Source organism: Haliotis cracherodii, unplaced genomic scaffold, assembly GCF_022045235.1.
Source record: "Haliotis cracherodii isolate W230 unplaced genomic scaffold, xgHalCrac1.p SCAF_2, whole genome shotgun sequence".
In the NCBI taxonomy this organism is placed as follows: domain Eukaryota; kingdom Metazoa; phylum Mollusca; class Gastropoda; order Lepetellida; family Haliotidae; genus Haliotis; species Haliotis cracherodii.
This window is the reverse complement of record NW_027266275.1, coordinates 75116435-75135516: the sequence shown is the minus strand read 5'-3', so window position 1 is coordinate 75135516 and position 19082 is coordinate 75116435. Positions and strand designations below refer to the sequence as shown.

General features: G+C 43.1%; 1 protein-coding gene across 1 annotated transcript in view; it reads right to left on the bottom strand.

The window, feature by feature from the left end:
- The window catches only part of LOC139469642 (uncharacterized), a 35505-nt gene extending 17832 nt beyond the window's left edge, over positions 1-17673 (bottom strand). The window contains exons 1-12 of the mRNA XM_071251870.1: positions 17207-17673; positions 15809-15932; positions 14237-14335; positions 14058-14123; positions 12725-12790; positions 10913-11004; positions 9891-9988; positions 9115-9302; positions 7981-8055; positions 4364-4483; positions 1656-1787; positions 132-262 (exon numbers count right to left, since the gene is read on the bottom strand). Of these exons, the coding sequence (XP_071107971.1) occupies positions 132-262; positions 1656-1787; positions 4364-4483; positions 7981-8055; positions 9115-9302; positions 9891-9988; positions 10913-11004; positions 12725-12790; positions 14058-14123; positions 14237-14335; positions 15809-15932; positions 17207-17319 (1304 nt within the window). The 5' untranslated portion in view covers positions 17320-17673. The remainder of the gene's footprint in view (positions 1-131; positions 263-1655; positions 1788-4363; positions 4484-7980; positions 8056-9114; positions 9303-9890; positions 9989-10912; positions 11005-12724; positions 12791-14057; positions 14124-14236; positions 14336-15808; positions 15933-17206) is intronic.
- Between the last annotated feature and the right edge of the window lie 1409 nt (positions 17674-19082).

Genomic DNA, 19082 nt, shown 5'->3' with positions numbered 1-19082 from the left:
GACACTCACCTCATGAGCTGTTGAGACCCGTGACACTCACCTCATGAGCTGCTGAGACCCGTGCCACTCACCTCATGAGCTGCTGAGACCTGTCACTCACCTCAAGAGCTGCTGAGACCTGTGCCACTCACCTCATGAGCTCGGCTGTTGTTTGAGAGGGACTGTATGACAGCAATGACAGTATGGCTCTCATCCCATGAACCCTGATGCTGGGAGTGGTAGACTTGATGCAAGTCTGTACAATGTCCGACACGTACGGCACCTGCAATCAGGCCAACCATGCTGTCAGGAACACAATACAAAGTAATTTAGAACAATACAATTTTTGTTCTTAATATATAATATTAATGATACGTGAAGACAAAAAAATAATAATCTTTTTATCATAAAATATCATTCACTAAAGTAATGTTAAAAACAGTAGAAATACAATGCTTTAGCAAACTTCTTCTATATTGTGCCAAGGGGCTAGTTGCTGCCATGTGAAAAAGGAAACCTCCAGTGGAACATCTTGATCATACTGTGCAATAGTTTCATATAATAAAGCTATTGACATTAACACCACAGGCCAGAGCTAAGTGAGTGAGTGAGTATGGTTTTATGCCGATTTTAGCAATATTCCAGGAATATCACGGCGGGGGACACCAGAAATGGGCTTCACACATTGTACCCAAGTGGGGCATCGAACTCGGGTCTTCGGCGTGACGAGCAAACGCTTTTACCACTAGGCTACCCGACCGCCGCCCAGTGGTAAGTGACAATGTTTAAACATATTGTTAGATTCTAACAGTTTTACGTCTGTGTTGCTGATTAAACGCCCCTCCTCATGCGGAGAGAAACCTGTCTGCTTTGGGTCACTATGCCATAGGGAAGTCACATTTCATTCAAAACATTGTTTGTTAATGCTAATTAGATCATTAATTGATTTTGCTTCATATCAGACACTGCAACAGTTGATTGCTGTTTTAACCCAAATGGGTTTATGTTTGTATAGCTTTGGTATATCTGACTTTTTGTATCAACCAATTTTGTAAAATCCAAGTTTGTAAAGTCAATCAGATCCAGCTTGCTAATAGATCCAGCTTTGTGATTCACTGTGTTGTCAATCAATCAATCAATCTTTATTGTATGAAAGGGCATTGGCCCATATACACATACAGATAAACAATATCATTTACAGCTGTACAGCGCATTATATGATTATTGGATACTAATATGATGCTTGACATGTCATAGAGGTATTGTAATAACAGTGGTAATAACCACAGTGGCAGCAGTAGTAGTATAAAATTCAAAAGGAATACAAAAGGGAAGGAATGGAAATATGAAGTTTTACGTCACAAAGGCTTTCAGCCATAGCGCGACGTTTGACGAGGATCTATCAGTAATATACTCAACATGTCAAGACAATTTGACAATTTAAATGTATATGCATTTCTAGTAGAAACAAACAGATAAAAATGAAATGTAGATATTCCTGATCTAGATGCGAAAGTTTCAAAACAACTTATTATTTCTGGACATATCGGATTAACTAAGTAATTGACTACGCACTCGTAGACTTTGATAGATGTATTGTAATATCTTAGTTAATTTTTTACATAGATGGAGGTAGCATGATAATGAGGTCTGAAGATGCTATTGGCATACTGTACCAGTCTATCTGAGTTTTGCTTGAACTTGGAGAAGTTGGCGATGGCACGGCTGAGTTGTATCTTGAGATCACTATTGCTGGGGGAGTTCTGTAGGAGTTGGCACACTCGCACCATCACGCTCTGCAGGCTGCTCTGTCGGGAGAAACAAACTCCACTCATTCTCCCAAACATTCTGACACATGACTATAGATCTGCAGGCTGCTCTGTAGGGAGAAACAAACTCCACTCATTCTCCCTGACATACTGACACATGACTATAGATCTGCAGGCTGCTCTGTCGGGAGAAACAAACTCCACTCATTCTCTCTAACATACTGACACATGACTATAGATCTGAAGGGTGCTCTGTCCGGAGAAACAAACTCCACTCATTCTCCCTAACATACTGACACATGGCTATAGATCTGCAGGCTGCTCTGTAGGGAGAAACTAACTCCACTCATTCCCCCTAACATACTGACACATGACTATAGATCTGCAGGCTGCTCTGTCCGGAGAAACAAACTCCACTCATTCTCCCTAACATACTGACACATGGCTATAGATCTGCAGGCTGCTCTGTCCGGAGAAACAAACTCCACTCATTCTCCCTAACATACTGACACATGGCTATAGATCTGCAGGCTGCTCTGTCGGGAGAAACAAACTCCACTCATTCTCCCTAACATACTGACACATGACTATAGATCTGCAGGCTGCTCTGTCCGGAGAAACAAACTCCACTCATTCTCCCTAACATACTGACACATGGCTATAGATCTGCAGGCTGCTCTGTCGGGAGAAACAAACTCCACTCATTCTCCCTAACATACTGACACATGGCTATAGATCTGCAGGCTGCTCTGTCCGGAGAAACAAACTCCACTCATTCTCCCTAACATACTGACACATGACTATAGATCTGCAGGCTGCTCTGTCCGGAGAAACAAACTCCACTCATTCTCCCTAACATACTGACACATGGCTATAGATCTGCAGGCTGCTCTGTCGGGAGAAACAAACTCCACTCATTCCCCCTGACATACTGACACATGACTATAGATCTGAAGGGTGCTCTGTCCGGAGAAACAAACTCCACTCATTCTCCCTAACATACTGACACATGACTATAGATCTGCAGGCTGCTCTGTCGGGAGAAACAAACTCCACTCATTCCCCCTAACATACTGACACATGACTATAGATCTGAAGGGTGCTCTGTCCGGAGAAACAAACTCCACTCATTCTCCCTAACATACTGACACATGACTATAGATCTGCAGGCTGCTCTGTCGGGAGAAACAAACTCCACTCATTCACCCTAACATACTGACACATGGCTATAGATCTGCAGGCTGCTCTGTCGGGAGAAACAAACTCCACTCATTCCCCCTGACATACTGACACATGGCTATAGATCTGCAGGCTGCTCTGTCCGGAGAAACAAACTCCACTCATTCTCCCTAACATACTGACACATGACTATAGATCTGCAGGCTGCTCTGTCGGGAGAAACAAACTCCACTCATTCTCCCTAACATACTGACACATGACTATAGATCTGCAGGCTGCTCTGTCGGGAGAAACAAACTCCACTCATTCTCCCTAACATACTGACACATGACTATAGATCTGCAGGCTGCTCTGTCCGGAGAAACAAACTCCACTCATTCCCCCTAACATACTGACACATGACTATAGATCTGAAGGGTGCTCTGTCCGGAGAAACAAACTCCACTCATTCTCCCTAACATACTGACACATGACTATAGATCTGCAGGCTGCTCTGTCGGGAGAAACAAACTCCACTCATTCACCCTAACATACTGACACATGACTATAGATCTGCAGGCTGCTCTGTAGGGAGAAACAAACTCCACTCATTCCCCCTAACATACTGACACATGACTATAGATCTGCAGGCTGCTCTGTAGGGAGAAACAAACTCCACTCATTCTCCCTAACATACTGACACATGACTATAGATCTGCAGGCTGCTCTGTCCGGAGAAACAAACTCCACTCATTCTCCCTAACATACTGACACATGGCTATAGATCTGCAGGCTGCTCTGTCGGGAGAAACAAACTCCACTCATTCTCCCTGACATACTGACACATGACTATAGATCTGCAGGCTGCTCTGTCGGGAGAAACAAACTCCACTCATTCTCCCTAACATACTGACACATGACTATAGATCTGCAGGCTGCTCTGTCCGGAGAAACAAACTCCACTCATTCCCCCTAACATACTGACACATGACTATAGATCTGAAGGGTGCTCTGTCCGGAGAAACAAACTCCACTCATTCTCCCTAACATACTGACACATGACTATAGATCTGCAGGCTGCTCTGTCCGGAGAAACAAACTCCACTCATTCCCCCTAACATACTGACACATGACTATAGATCTGCAGGCTGCTCTGTAGGGAGAAACAAACTCCACTCATTCTCCCTAACATACTGACAAATGGCTATAGATCTGCAGGCTGCTCTGTAGGGAGAAACAAACTCCACTCATTCTCCCTAACATACTGACACATGACTATAGATCTGAAGGGTGCTCTGTAGGGAGAAACAAACTCCACTCATTCTCCCTAACATACTGACACATGACTATAGATCTGCAGGCTGCTCTGTAGGGAGAAATCTTGCCAACATACTACAAATTCGATAACATGATTCACAACAGAATATCCTCTACAATGATAACCAATGGCTACACACCTGGTCCTCAGCGCTTGTGGCCAGGTTTCCTATGAGACACACAGCGTTACAGAGAATCTGCTCATTCTGTGGGTGACTGCTCAGGGCCTTATGGAGACTGCATCCTGAACTGAAATCCTCCTGGAAATAAAGTTTGTCATCATTGATGGGTCTAAGAAATAAGGAAATGCTTCTTGGGTGTTGGCACATCACTTTAAATCCTGCAGATCAGTCATATGTCATGGGAGGCATTGTATAAAAGAGCCGAGTTCACTGTGTGCCCAGTTCACTGTGCTGAGTTCACCGTGTGCCCAGTTCACTGTGCTGAGTTCACCGTGTGTCCAGTTCACTGTGCTGAGTTCACCGTGTGCCCAGTTCACTGTGCTGAGTTCACCGTGTGTCCAGTTCACTGTGCTGAGTTCACTGTGTGCCCAGTTCACTGTGCTGAGTTCACTGTGTGCCCAGTTCACTGTGCTGAGTTCACTGTGTGCCCAGTTCACTGTGCTGAGTTCACCGTGTGCCCAGTTCACTGTGCTGAGTTCACCGTGTGCCCAGTTCACTGTGCTGAGTTCACCGTGTGCCCAGTTCACTGTGCTGAGTTCACCGTGTGTCCAGTTCACTGTGCTGAGTTCACTGTGTGCCCAGTTCACTGTGCTGAGTTCACTGTGTGCCCAGTTCACTGTGCTGAGTTCACAGTGTGCCCAGTTCACTGTGCTGAGTTCACCGTGTGCCCAGTTCACTGTGCTGAGTTCACCGTGTGCCCAGTTCACTGTGCTGAGTTCACCGTGTGTCCAGTTCACTGTGCTGAGTTCACTGTGTGCCCAGTTCACTGTGCTGAGTTCACTGTGTGCCCAGTTCACTGTGCTGAGTTCACAGTGTGCCCAGTTCACTGTGCTGAGTTCACCGTGTGCCCAGTTCACTGTGCTGAGTTCACCGTGTGCCCAGTTCACTGTGCTGAGTTCACCGTGTGCCCAGTTCACTGTGCTGAGTTCACCGTGTGCCCAGTTCACTGTGCTGAGTTCACTGTGTGCCTAGTTCACCGTGTGCCCAGTTCACTGTGCTGAGTTCACCGTGTGCCCAGTACACCGTGTGCCCAGTTCACTGTGCTGAGTTCACTGTGTGCCTAGTTCACTGTGCTGAGTTCACTGTGTGCCCAGTTCACCGTGTGCCCAGTTCACTGTGCTGAGTTCACTGTGTGCCTAGTTCACTGTGCTGAGTTCACTGTGTGCCTAGTTCACTGTGCTGAGTTCACTGTGTGCCTATTTCACTGTGCTGAGTTCACTGTGTGCCTAGTTCACTGTGCTGAGTTCACTGTGCTGAGTTCACCGTGTGCCCAGTTCACTGTGCTGAGTTCACCGTGTGCCCAGTTCACTGTGCTGAGTTCACTGTGTGCCCAGTTCACTGTGTGCCAAGTTGTAGTTGTTGGTATTCATGGTGGGACAAAGCCTTCATTCCTCATCACTATTATTTTGGGGCCCAGTCGTCTATGGCACTATAATTGATTGTGCAGAGTTGTGTCCCTTGGGAAAACCAGAGATCGTGGATTTGAATCCCAGTTGGCCCTGATTGTTTCCAGGTTTATACCATACCCATGCTCGTGGGTTTCACAAAAGTGGTAACCATCTAAAACCTTCATCACTTCAGGCTTTCCTCCCACACAAAGCTGACATGCCATGATATAACTGGAAAACTGTTCAAGGTGGAGTTCCAAACCCAACTCACTCACTCACCAAACCCAAACCCACCAACCCGAGGCATTTATATCATATCTGGACTTTGATAAACACTAGCTTCTAATCTCCTTAAAGTTGCAATTAGTATTGTGTGACTCATCTGCCTCTAAATAAAACATGCCCGAAACAGTTATTCTGCACAGCGTTTGGCTTGTCTGCTTCGCTGTTCGGAGTTCCATTGTTTTGGTTTGAGAATTGAATTATAACTCAAGGTTTGAGTCACACTCGAAAATTATTTCAAGCATACTTTAGAAACACCCAGACAGGTTGAGGTACTGGCCCTTCAAACATGGTTGCCAAGGAAGCGACCCATGAAGATCCAGGTTAGAATAGGTCTTCATGAACCTGTGCTTGCTGTAAAAGGCGACTAACGGGATAGGTTGATGCATGTCATCATATCCCAATTGCTTAGATTGATGCTTGTCAATCACTTGATTGTCTGGTCCAGACTCAATTATTTACAGACCGCTGTCATATAGCAGGAATATTGCTGAGTGCGGCGTTAAACAACAAACAGACAGACAAACAAACAAGCCATGGAAGGCATGTTGGAAATGTCATTGAAATGCCAAAAACTTGTCCATTCCAAGATATTTTGTTTTTGTTTTTGTATATTTATTCTTGAAACTGCTATGAGGTTTTATCTTCAAACCCCCTGTACATCTAGTGTTTCTGCATATAGCGTATCTCTGACACATCTGACACCTCTGGGCATTTGAAGCTGTACAAAATGTTGATGACCTTCCAGTACAATGTGACCATGACCTACCTCTACAATGTGACCATGACCTACCTGTACAATGTGACCATGACCTACCTGTACAATGTGACCATAACCTTCCAGTACATTGTGACCATGACCTATCGGTACAGTGCAGTGACCAACCTGCACAATGCGCTGATGACCTACCTGCACAGTGTCATGATAACCCAGGGGCACGGGTGGCCCAGTCGTCTAAGGCGCCGCGCTTCGCTGTGTAGAGTTGCGTCCCGTGGACACGCCAGAAACCTATGGTTGTGGGTTCGAATCCTGGTTCGCCCCGATTATGTTTCTAGGTTTGTCAGCACCATACCCGTGCTCGTGGGTTTCACCGAAGTGATAAACGTTTGAGGACTGCATTACTTCGGGCTTTCCTCCCACATTAAGCTGACACACCGCGATATAAATACTGTTAAAAGCGGCGTTAAACACAACTCACTCACTCACTCACTCATGATAACCCACATGTACAGTGTCATGATAACCCACTCACCTGTAGAGTGTCATGATGACCTAACTGCAAAATATGACAATAACGTACCTATACAATGTGACCATGGCCTTCCTGTACAATGTGACCATGACCTACCTGTACAATGTAACCATGGCCTTCCTGTACAATGTGACCATGGCCTTCCTGTACAATGTGACCATGACTGACCTACCTGTACAGTGTCACCATGGCCTTCTTGTACAGTGTAACCATGGCCTTCCTGTACAATGTAACCATGGCCTTCCTGTACAATATAACCATGGCCTACCTGTACAATGTGACCATGGCCTACCTGTACAATGCGACCATGCCCTACCTGTACAATGTGACCATGACCTACCTGTACAATGTGACCATGACCTACCTGTACAATGCGACCATGACCTACCTGTACAATGCGACCATGACCTACCTGTACAATGCAACCCTGACCTACCTGAACAATGTGACCATGACCTACCTGTACAATGCGACCATGGCCTACCTGAACAATGCGACCATGACCCACCTGAACAATGCGACCATGACCTACCTGTACAATGCGACCATGACCTACCTGAACAATGCGATCATGACCTACCTGTACAATGCGACCATGGCCTACCTGAACAATGCGACCATGGCCTACCTGTACAACGTGACCATGACCTACCTGTACAATGCGATGTCGGTGCCAGTCGGTGCCGTTGGAGAGATGTGCCAGTATTTTCAGGGCGACCTCCTGGGTCTGTAACACCAAGAAATATATAGCCGGTCACTCCATCCGTTTTTTCATATTTTATTTTATGACAGCTTCAAAGGACAAAAAAATCTACATGCCTGCCCAAGTTTTCCTTTTAATGGTTTGCTGATTATTTACTCACAGGATAATTTATGTGGGATTTGTATTCTTTAATGTATCTGAATTGTTATTATTATTGTCAGTGAGCTCCCTCACTCACTCAGATGGTGGCACACTAGGAACATGTCTGCACGTATCTGCCTCCTTATTCTGAATGTTGCCTAAAAACACAAATATCCTATATGGATGAAGAGGAGGTGCAGTCGTATTGGTGCTTGTACATGCCCACATTACATCACTGTTGGGAGATTCATATCTAGACTCCCTTGAGATAGGCATAGTTAAAATGTTTTATCTTATATCAAGTCTGATATCATGCTGATATGAAGAGTATGATAACATAAGTAGAGCTGGTTGTGAGGGTTCTGATTGGTAGTCAGTCACTCTTTGAAGCTGTCCGATGTAGATGAATGTCAGTCATAACAAAATGTATCATTGTCATTAGATGTTTTTACATGATACTCCATTTTGACAAGTTTCCATTTCAAGCAATGTTAGGTTTAGCTAGGTTTGTTGTTTAACGGTTGATTGGTTGATGTAGCATAGGAATAGGATATCTCAAGGTTCATGTAGACTTGTATAAGTCTCTGCGGCAATAATTATTAGTTTAAATCATAATTACTAAATTATGTAAAGAATAAGAATAAGTTGTCTTTATTAGAGACTGGATTCCTTAGAGGTTGTACTGTCCACATATCTAGAGGAGGATAGAATTACTACACATCCATGGACTTTTCTTTCAGTACAGCCTTGGAGCAAGGCTAAGCTTCATTTTGTCATGTAACAGAAAGCAGCTGATTTTAAATGGAGACTCCACCATGTGATTCATATCAACATGGAATAAGTTGCCTTTCCAAACTCAGCCCACATAGTTGAAAATATGTCCAGTTTGATGAGCGGTATGGTTGTAAAGTACGATAGAAATCTGTTTCACTTGGTACTTACCTGCTCATCTGATGATGCCGTCAGAGCCAGTATCCGTGGCAACGCATTTCGTGAGGATTCTACTATTGCATCATGGGTATCTGGGTTCTCCACAATGAGGCTGAGCGTGCAGAGTGCCAGGAGTGCCAGGGTGGGGGATTGGTACATACACAGTGTCAGCACTGGGTTCAGGGCGCCATCATCCAGGGCTGTCGGCAGCAAAGATACAGGTCACTCATCTAGTCATGGGTTCATCTAGTCATGGAGTCTTACGTTCATCTAGTAAAGTGTTCAATTAGTCACGTGCTCCTGGAATCATCTTTATCTAGTCATAATGTTCATTTGGTCAAAGCCTTCATAGGATTTATCTAGTCTATCTTGTCTTTGATCTATCTAGTCATCTGGTCATATAGTATTCATGTGGTCACCTGACACTTGCCTAGTCATAAGAGTCATTGTGTTCACCTAGTCAGCGTTCATATAGTCCATGCATTCATCTAGTCAGCGTTCATGTGGTCATAGTGTTCATCTAGTCATAGCGTTCATCTAGTCTATGCATTCATCTAGTCTGTTCATCTTGTCTTTTCATCTAGTCATAGCATTCATCTAGTCTGTTCATCTAGTCTAGGCATTCATCTAGTCTGTTCATCTAGTCATAGCATTCATCTAGTCTGTTCATCTAGTCATACCATTCATCTAGTCACTGCATTCATCTAGTCATAGCATTCATGTGATCATCAGGTGAAAGCGTCTGGTCTTAGAATATGTACCATAAATGTCCCAAAGGAAATACTTACCCTTTTTCTTGAGTTCTGGTGATTTACAGAAGATCATGAGGGAGCTTATTCCATCAGTCAGAATCTGTTCCTCTGCTTCACGGAGTCGGGACAGGATGCTGTCAAGACAACTAGATGTCAGTTAAAGTGACAGTCACATGCAACACTGTCAGCCGGGATCTTGTCCAGGGTTGTTATTTGTGATAAATAGTGATGATGAATACGTGCCACCTTTTGTGAATAGCACCTTGTCATGTATTCATGTCCTCTCAACTTCTAAATGACTATCAAAGACTTGATTTTAGTGATGATATGTTATACAGTTTTATATTAGCCACAAGGATATGGGTGTAGTTATTTTCAAGAATTCTCATTTCTTGAAGCTGATTGGATAGTTCAAGTCAAATGTTCAACAACGTTCATTATTTGCAAAGCAGCCCAAAGCAGAATGTTGTCATGATGACACATTGTCTCAAATACTAAAGATGGCCTCGTCCATTGTTCATCACATCACAGACAGTGTTAAGAGACATCTTTTCAACTATTGGTGAACTGAGCTACTGTGTGAACTCGATATCTGGAAACCCACTTGTTTCTACACTTCCTCTACACTTATAAAAAGACATAGTAATATGTGTACATAGAATAACCTACAGTAAAACACATTTATAACGAACATGCTTATAACGAACTGATGGATATAACGAACTGGTTTTTTGTCCCGACTATTTGCTATAGTTATGCTGTATATATGCTTATAACGATGTACGGTGATAACAAACTAAAGTTAGTGGTCCCTTCAAGTTTGTTATAACCATAGTTTACTGTACTTGCAATTGAGAATTACCATGGCACGGGGCTTATATAACTGATTCACGAGGGACAGATAATTACTTGTAGCTTGTAGGGTTTTCTCCAAGTTGGCAATATTGATACATGTATATGTGTATAAGTTTCTTGTGTCCCTAGATTTGTTATGATGCACAGAACAAGTTGGTAGCCATTGCTATCTGTCAGGATGACAGCGACCTGGTACTAGATACCTGCAAATGACCTTGATTGCACCAGCAGTGGCCAGTTCCTGATGAAGTGGCTGGTGGGTGGCAAGTGCCTGGAGCCCCGACATCACCGATCTCTGAAACACATGGACTGACATCACACATCTCTGAAACACACAGACTGACATCACACATCTCTGAAACACATGGACTGACATCACACATCTCTGAAACACATGGGCTGACATCACACATCTCTGAAACACACAGACTGACATCACACATCTCTGAAACACATGGACTGACATCACACATCTCTGAAACACACAGACTGACATCACCGATCTCTGAAACACACAGACTGACATCACGGATCTCTGAAACACACAGACTGACATCACACATCTCTGAAACACACAGACTGACATCCCACATCTCTGAAACACACAGACTGACATCCCACATCTCTGAAACACATGGACTGACATCACACATCTCTGAAACACACAGACTGACATCACACATCTCTGAAACACACAGACTGACATCACACATCTCTGAAACACACAGACTGACAACACACATCTCTGAAACACACAGACTGACATCACACATCTCTGAAACACACAGACTGACATCACACTTCTCTGAAACACACAGACTGACATCACACATCTCTGAAACACACAGACTGACATCACACATCTCTGAAACACACAGACTGACATCACACATCCCTGAAACACACAGACTGACATCACACATCCCTGAAACACACAGACTGACATCAACTCTGGAAACCTACTTCTTACCATTGTATTGTTCAGTGAACTTGCCACTTGGGGTATTTGGGTGCATCCATTACAGTTTATTGTAGCTTATGTTAAATCACAGATAATTTATCCACAAAGCAATATTTTGTGAGGGGTGTATAACACCCACGGTACGTATAGATGGATACTAGGGCTGGGACGGGTAACTCGGGTACTCGGGTCGGGTGGGTACTGAGTAGGACCCAGGTACCCACAGGACTACCCGGACCCGTGGTTAGTCACGTGATATATTGTTTCATGACAAAAACTCACTATAGCTCAGTGGTTACTCTTTCTTTCTGACGATGCACACATTCCTTTTGACTTGTATATGTTTGAGTAAAGATAAAGCTTCAGTCATCTTCAGTGAACGCATGATCTGATTGATTGATACATGTATGTAAACAGTTTTAGTCAGGGCTGCGGTAAAACAATTACCAATCAGACATTTTGTTCCCAGCTCTTAAAACTTGCAGTGGGTACCCGAGTAGGCTCGGGTAATAGGGGTCGGATACCTGGGTAGTAAATTTGGACTCGTCCCAGCCCTAATGCATACAGAGGGGACCCTCGGTCCCACCTTTGAAAATCAAATGTGATGTATGTGAGACACTGATATTATGTATTCATTTCTACTTTATGATCTGTGAACAGTTAGATTACCAGTTTTGATGTAAAGACACATTGTGATCAGACCAAAGCCATATAGACAGGATCAACGAAATACTCCAACAAACATCTGCCACTGCATACCAGGTGCTGGCGAAAACAACCCTTCCAAATTATGCAAAACATTTTCAACATACAGTCTGTTATTTTACCCGTGGCAACATAAACATTATTCACTTCAAGTCACAAAACCTTCATAAAATCGATAGAAATGTTGATAACAAATGTTTGAAAAGGTGTTATCTCAAATGTTTGCTTTGTTAAGGAAGGTAACATTGAGAATATTTATCAAGTTATAAAACTTCCTTCCTTCAGCTACATACCATTGAACGATATGAAGTACTCTGTAAGCTGGTACCCCCTGACGTCAGATACTCACCAGGATCTGGACATTTTCGGTCTGTGCCAACACAATGAGAGTCTGGATGCCGCCCAGTTCCACCACCTGCAACAAGAGGGAGTATGTAGCAGTGGGAAGAACATATTTGGAAAATATCTGTCGCACCCAGTTGACAGTACACATGCTTTGCAATTCCTGCAGTTCACCGAAATCGATCCAATTTTGATTGGACTATGCAGAGACTCGTTGGTCAGCCAAAATATAACTCCTGAATTCCAGCCTAGGAAACCGGACTTTTAATCAGTTAACTTCCTTGCCTGGGGAAGATGCGTGCGTGCGGTGCTTGCGTGTGTGCGTGTGTGCGTGCGTGCGTGCGTGCGTGCGTGCGTGCATGCATGCGTGCATGCGTGTGTGTGTGTGTGGGGGGGGTGGTGTATGCACTGTGTGTGCAGTGTGTGTGGTGGAGGGGGTATGTGTGTGTGTATAGGGGGAGTAGTGATGTAGTGTGTTTGTAGTGTATGGTATGTTTGTGTGTGTGTTGTGGTGTGTGTGTGTTGTGGTGTGGTGTGGTGTGGTGTGGTGTGGTGTGGTGTGGTGTGGTGTGGTGTGGTGTGGTGTGTGTGTGTGTGTGTGTGTGAGTGAGTGAGGGGATGTGTTAGTGTGAGGGGTGTATGCACTGTGTGTGCAGTGTGTGTGGTGGGGGTATGCACTGTGTGTGCAGTGTGTATGGGGGTGGGGTGGGGTGGGAGGTAGTAGTGGTGTAGTGTGTTTGGAGTGTATGGTATGTTTGTGTGTGTGTTGTGGTGTGTGGATGTAGTGTATGGTGTGTTTGAGTGTGTGTGAGGGTGTGTGAGGGTGTGTGAGGGTGTGGGTGTAAGTGTTGGTATAGTGTGGTGTGGTGTGGTCATAGTGTACGGTATGTATGTGTATGTGGGGTGGGGGGTGGGGGGGAGTGGTGGTGGTGGTGTGGGTGTGGCATATGGTGTGTGTGTGTGTGTGCGTGCATGCGTGTGTGTGTGTGTGCGTGTGGTGTAGGTGTGTGTGTGTTGCAATGGAAACATGTGTCATAGTATTCAGCAATGACACCAAGTACAGCTCTCCTCTGCCTAATTACACATAGAGAGAGAGTGCTGCAGAAAAGTACCGACAATGTTTCGTATTTAGAATATTGATGAATGTTATGTGTCTTCCATTTAGCAATTAACATTTGAAATCTCTGGTTTCCCGCTGTTGGGTCTTAATATAATCAGATACTTAGTAAATTCTCAGTAATAATCTGAGAACACATAATGTTTGTCTCCAAACTGAGAATACATTTCATTTGAGGGTTCAACTGAGGACATTTTGATGAGATTATGTGTAATTGACTTACCCTTTTAATGGAATTATGATTCTTGCATCTTTCAGTGAGACCATCGGCAGATTCCACTTGAAATTGCTGAAACAATAATAATCCTTAAAACAACAGTTTGCATACGAAAATCACATGAATCACTAGTGAATTTAACAGAGAAGTTTGAGAGTAAAACATGGCCACTGCAGATGACTCACATGCATTTGGGACCTGGCCTTGGTGATGAGCTGTGTGACCGGAGCACACGCGTCACACACGCGCTCAGCATCCTCGATACCAAGCTGCGGCAGCGGCATCTGTACACAACAAACAATTGTATTCCCACTGGCTTGGAACTAACGCAAATGGCAAAGTTCAATTCACTAAATTAAATTTTTTATTTTGATTTGAAGGAATATTATAATCCACTATACTGCATGTATAACAAGTAGTACTGTACAAACAGAAATAATTAAATACTTTGAGGCAACAAAGTGTATTCCCTTATTAAATTGTCGGCCTGCAGACTTCCATGTCTTCTGGCCCCCTTCTACATGCTTTCTTTTAACAAGCGATATTTTGTAAAAAGTGTTCACCTGAAAGCACCAAGTGTCCAGCAAACCGAAATCATCCCAGTTTTGTGTGTATTTACATGATCTAGACAATAACACACAGCTGTTGTTGTTGTTGTTGCATTAAGTGTTAAGAGGTCACCTTCTGCCTAGGCAATTTAGGCTGACCTGTCCCTCTTTGGGACTCCAGTGTGTGAGTAGTGTTCACATAATTTCTGTTTTTGTATTGATATGATTTCTATTTTCTTATATTGATATGATTTCATTTTTATCCTTGGCTGCTCTGTTTATATACATTCAAGTAGCTGTCCATCTCTCAGAAATAGAGTTAGTTTGGCCTTCGCTATTGCATCTCTTGGCTTTAGGAGATCTATGACAGATAGCGGATCTAACTGCAATTCTTGTTTTTAACCTAGCCCGGGCTGGGGCATGGTCTTGACATTCTAGTAACACGTTATCAATGGTTTCAGCCTGATTGCAAGATGAATAAACCTTGTCATAGTGCATTTTGTGACCGAGTCTGAGGTGTGAGATAGCAATTTCAATTTTCCTTCCACACAGCAGGAACATGCTGATGTTTATACATACTGACGGTTTGTATGCCATGTTATGTGCACTAAGTAAAATGCAAGATGGGAAATATATATTAAACAAAACCTAGTGGGAGACGGGTGTTAGTGGGAGACGGGTGTTAGTGGGAGACAGGTGTTAGTGGGAGACAGGTGTTAGTGGGAGACAGTGTTAGTGGGAGACAGGTGTTAGTGGGAGACAGGTGATAGTGGGAGACAGTGTTAGTGGGAGATGGATGTTAGTGGGAGACCGATGTTAGTGGGAGACAGGTGATAGTGGGAGACAGTGTTAGTGGGAGACAGGTGATAGTGGGAGACCGATGTTAGTTGGAGACGGATGTTAGTGGGAGACAGGTGATAGTGGGAGACAGTGTTAGTGGGAGACAGGTGATAGTGGGAGACAGTGTTAGTGGGAGACAGGTGATAGTGGGAGACAGTGTTACTGGGAGATGGGTGATAGTGGGAGACGGGTGTTAGTGGGAGACGGATGTTAGTGGGAGACGGATGTTAGTGGGAGACAGGTGTTAGTGGGAGACAGGTGATAGTGGGAGACAGGTGATAGTGGGAGACAGGTGATAGTGGGAGACAGGTGATAGTAGGAGACAGGTGTTAGTGGGAGACAGGTGTTAGTGGGAAATAATTTACCTACCCTCTCCTTGCAACATTTATTACAAAGCACACGTCCACACTGACGGCAGTGATGTTTGCGGCGTATTTGGTTGAATTTGTTGTTACAGAGGATGCACGTAGACACCTGTTTGTCTTCAACCCACCTGTTGACATTTACAAAAAAAAATTACGTAGTTACTGCATGTTGGATACCTAAAATACCAAAATGATCTTGTCAGTGTTTAGAGACAAGTCTCAGTGAGAGAGAGAGAGAGAGAGAGAGAGAGAGAGAGAGAGAGAGAGAGAGAGAGACAGAGAGAGAGAGAGAGAGAGAGAGAGAGAGAGAGAGAGAGAGACCAGATTTTAACTTGGGAATTTATTTGTTTCTACAGACCTTGGAACTCAAAGCTCAATAATGTTATATTTTTTTGTTTTTGGATACAATCAACCAACAGCTACAAACTAATACAAACTTAAAGGGGAAGTGGTGTACACGCAAAAATCACTTTCTTTCTTTTTCTAAACAAAACGCAATTTTAGAATTAGTTAGTATCTGTGTTTGAAAATATACACTCATTTTTTTTCACAGTGAAAGTAGGAAGCTCACAATAGTGTGAAAGTGATATGCCGTTATGAGGCCTTCGTTTTACGAGCGAAATAGGCCTGAGTTATCCCCCTTAGATTATGACGTAATTGGTGCCAATTCAACTGGGTCCCTGTCTATTCTCAACGCAAAAGATATCAAGGACCAGTTTGCGGTAAAACAACATGGTCTACGACACACTCCGGCGCAGTGGTGACTCAGCATAACACAATTCTGGCTGGCATCTGAGATGCTAGAATCACAAAACTGTACCTACACCACGTGAAGCGGCTCTAACAAAGCATGATGACTTCATAATGTTTATCAATTGGCACCAATGACGTCATATTGCAAGGGGCATAAGCCATGGTGTTTTTGTTATGGAAATAGAACACTTGGTAAATGTGAAAAATATAAATCGTTTTAGTGCAATAAATATGTTAATTAAATATGACGTTTTTATATTTTTGTCTATGACACTTCTATGTTAACACTTTTAATGTGGAAAAAGTACAAGAAAAAATGGTTCATTTCCGTGTGAACTTGCCCTTTAAAGTAACTAATTATTATTTGAATAATAACTGTAAATGAAGTGTATGCATTGTCTCCGGCCACTGCAAACATCTTTCAATGGAAATACATCGTTATCAGAATACGTGTTAAGGTTAATGTAAAGAGTATTTGCATTTATCTTTATTTTTGTTTCACTAAACCAACGGACACAAACAACTACAAAAAATATAATTAAATAATTAACTATACGATTTCATGTTTATTCATATTTCGAACGACTGATTACTTTACCCACACACCTTAAAAACGATTAAAAAAGTGGTCTAATTAGTACTCTCCTACCTTGCTTTTGTCAGAATGAACCTCGGTGATTGGTAGACATCCGCTGCCCCGTCTACTCGGGCTGGGTAGACATCCTGCCCTTCTAGCTTGATGCGACATCCCAGCAGGGCCATGGCGTGACAGTGACACCCACACTTACTTAGATCAATCCGATTGTCTCTTGTATCAAACACAACATATCCTCCCTTCCTCGCTTCTGTAACAACATGGATCTTCGTGGGCCTGTATAATTATTGTCGGCCTTGGACGATGTTGGCTTGTGGAAGATTTATGACGAACTTTTTATGTCAACAGTTTCCTCGGCTAGTGGTTATTCCGATCTTTGCACTGTTGAAAGTCAGACAATGGTCCGTTTGGACCTGTTAGTGATGAGCTGGGATGTGATAACAGATATCTGTCGGTGACACAACTCACATGGTTGTGAAGATGAGAGGGGGCGTGTCAAAAGCTTCACGCGAAAAGAGAGTTGTCTCCCTTTAATTTACGTTCTCGCATGACCGTTGGCGCCAGTATTGGCACATCAAGCTATGATGTTCGTGATCACAGCTGAGGTCATGTTTATACGCTTACTCATTTCATTCGCTGTTGTGTTCATTGAGTTATACATGTCACAACCGTTATCACCCCAACACATATGAATAGATCTGTATGAAGGCTAACTGATATTAATGTATTCTTTTGTGAACATGTTGAATGTAGTCGCTTGTAAACGTTTTGATCACCCCAGAATTTATTGCGTCCAGCTTGTGTTAAGAATATTAGTGGGGTTTGGGCGTGTATACCCCGCTATACAGCTTCATGGTGGTGTGACATTGGTGTCAACTCGTAGTGTTTATACAAAAAACTGTGTCAGTGTTTTTACTCAGCATATGGTATGTATTTATAGAAGCATGCGACAATCGTAACAACCCTTTTCATGGATTTCCAGTGGTTGGTTGGTTTGTTGTTTAACGCCGCACTCAGCAATATTCCAGCTATTTGAAGGCGGTCTGTAAATAATCGAGTCTGGACCAGACAATCCAGTGACTGATATCATGAGCATCAATCCACGCAATTGGGATCGATGACATGCATCAACCAAGTCAGCGAGCCTGACCACCCGATCCCGTTAGTCGCCTTTTACGACAAGCATAGTCGCCTTATACGGCAAGCATGGGTTTCTGAAGACCTATTCTACGCCTTCACGGTTCATGGAAGTGATGTGTATCCGTGTACACAAGACACTACGTACATATACAATAGGGCTGGGACTGATTCCTTGACACGGAAGCACCGAATGCTCTCCAAGCTTCGATTTCGAACCAAGATGGCGAAAGTGTGAAAAAGGTCAATATCGACGTGCATGCACGCCTTTGTGCGTACGTGATTGCGTGTATGTGCTTGCTTGTGTGCCTACTTATGTGTACAATAACAATTGTCAAGAAGTTATATATATGCATACAAATCCTTTTGATATATATATATATATATATATATATATATATATATATATATATATAGATATATATATATATATATATATATATATATATATATATATATTTGTTCAGATATTAGGCAGCATTTTATTCACACAGTTTCCGAAAAGCTGTTAAAAATAAAACAAATTCTCGCACAACGATCACTTTTCAGATGAAAATGTGCGACTGAAACAAAACTCGGCATCATAGCACCCTATTGTTGCACCAAGCATGAACAATTATTGGATCATTGTAGATGAATACTAGATTAGCGTTAAGTGAGTGTTTTTTTAAGGTTGTATACAAAATACAGGAACTAATGTTAGGCAGATGTTGGATTACTCAGTATACTCAGTGACAAAGCTTAAACACAACATGTTTATACACAATGTGTTCATTATACATTATAAATACTT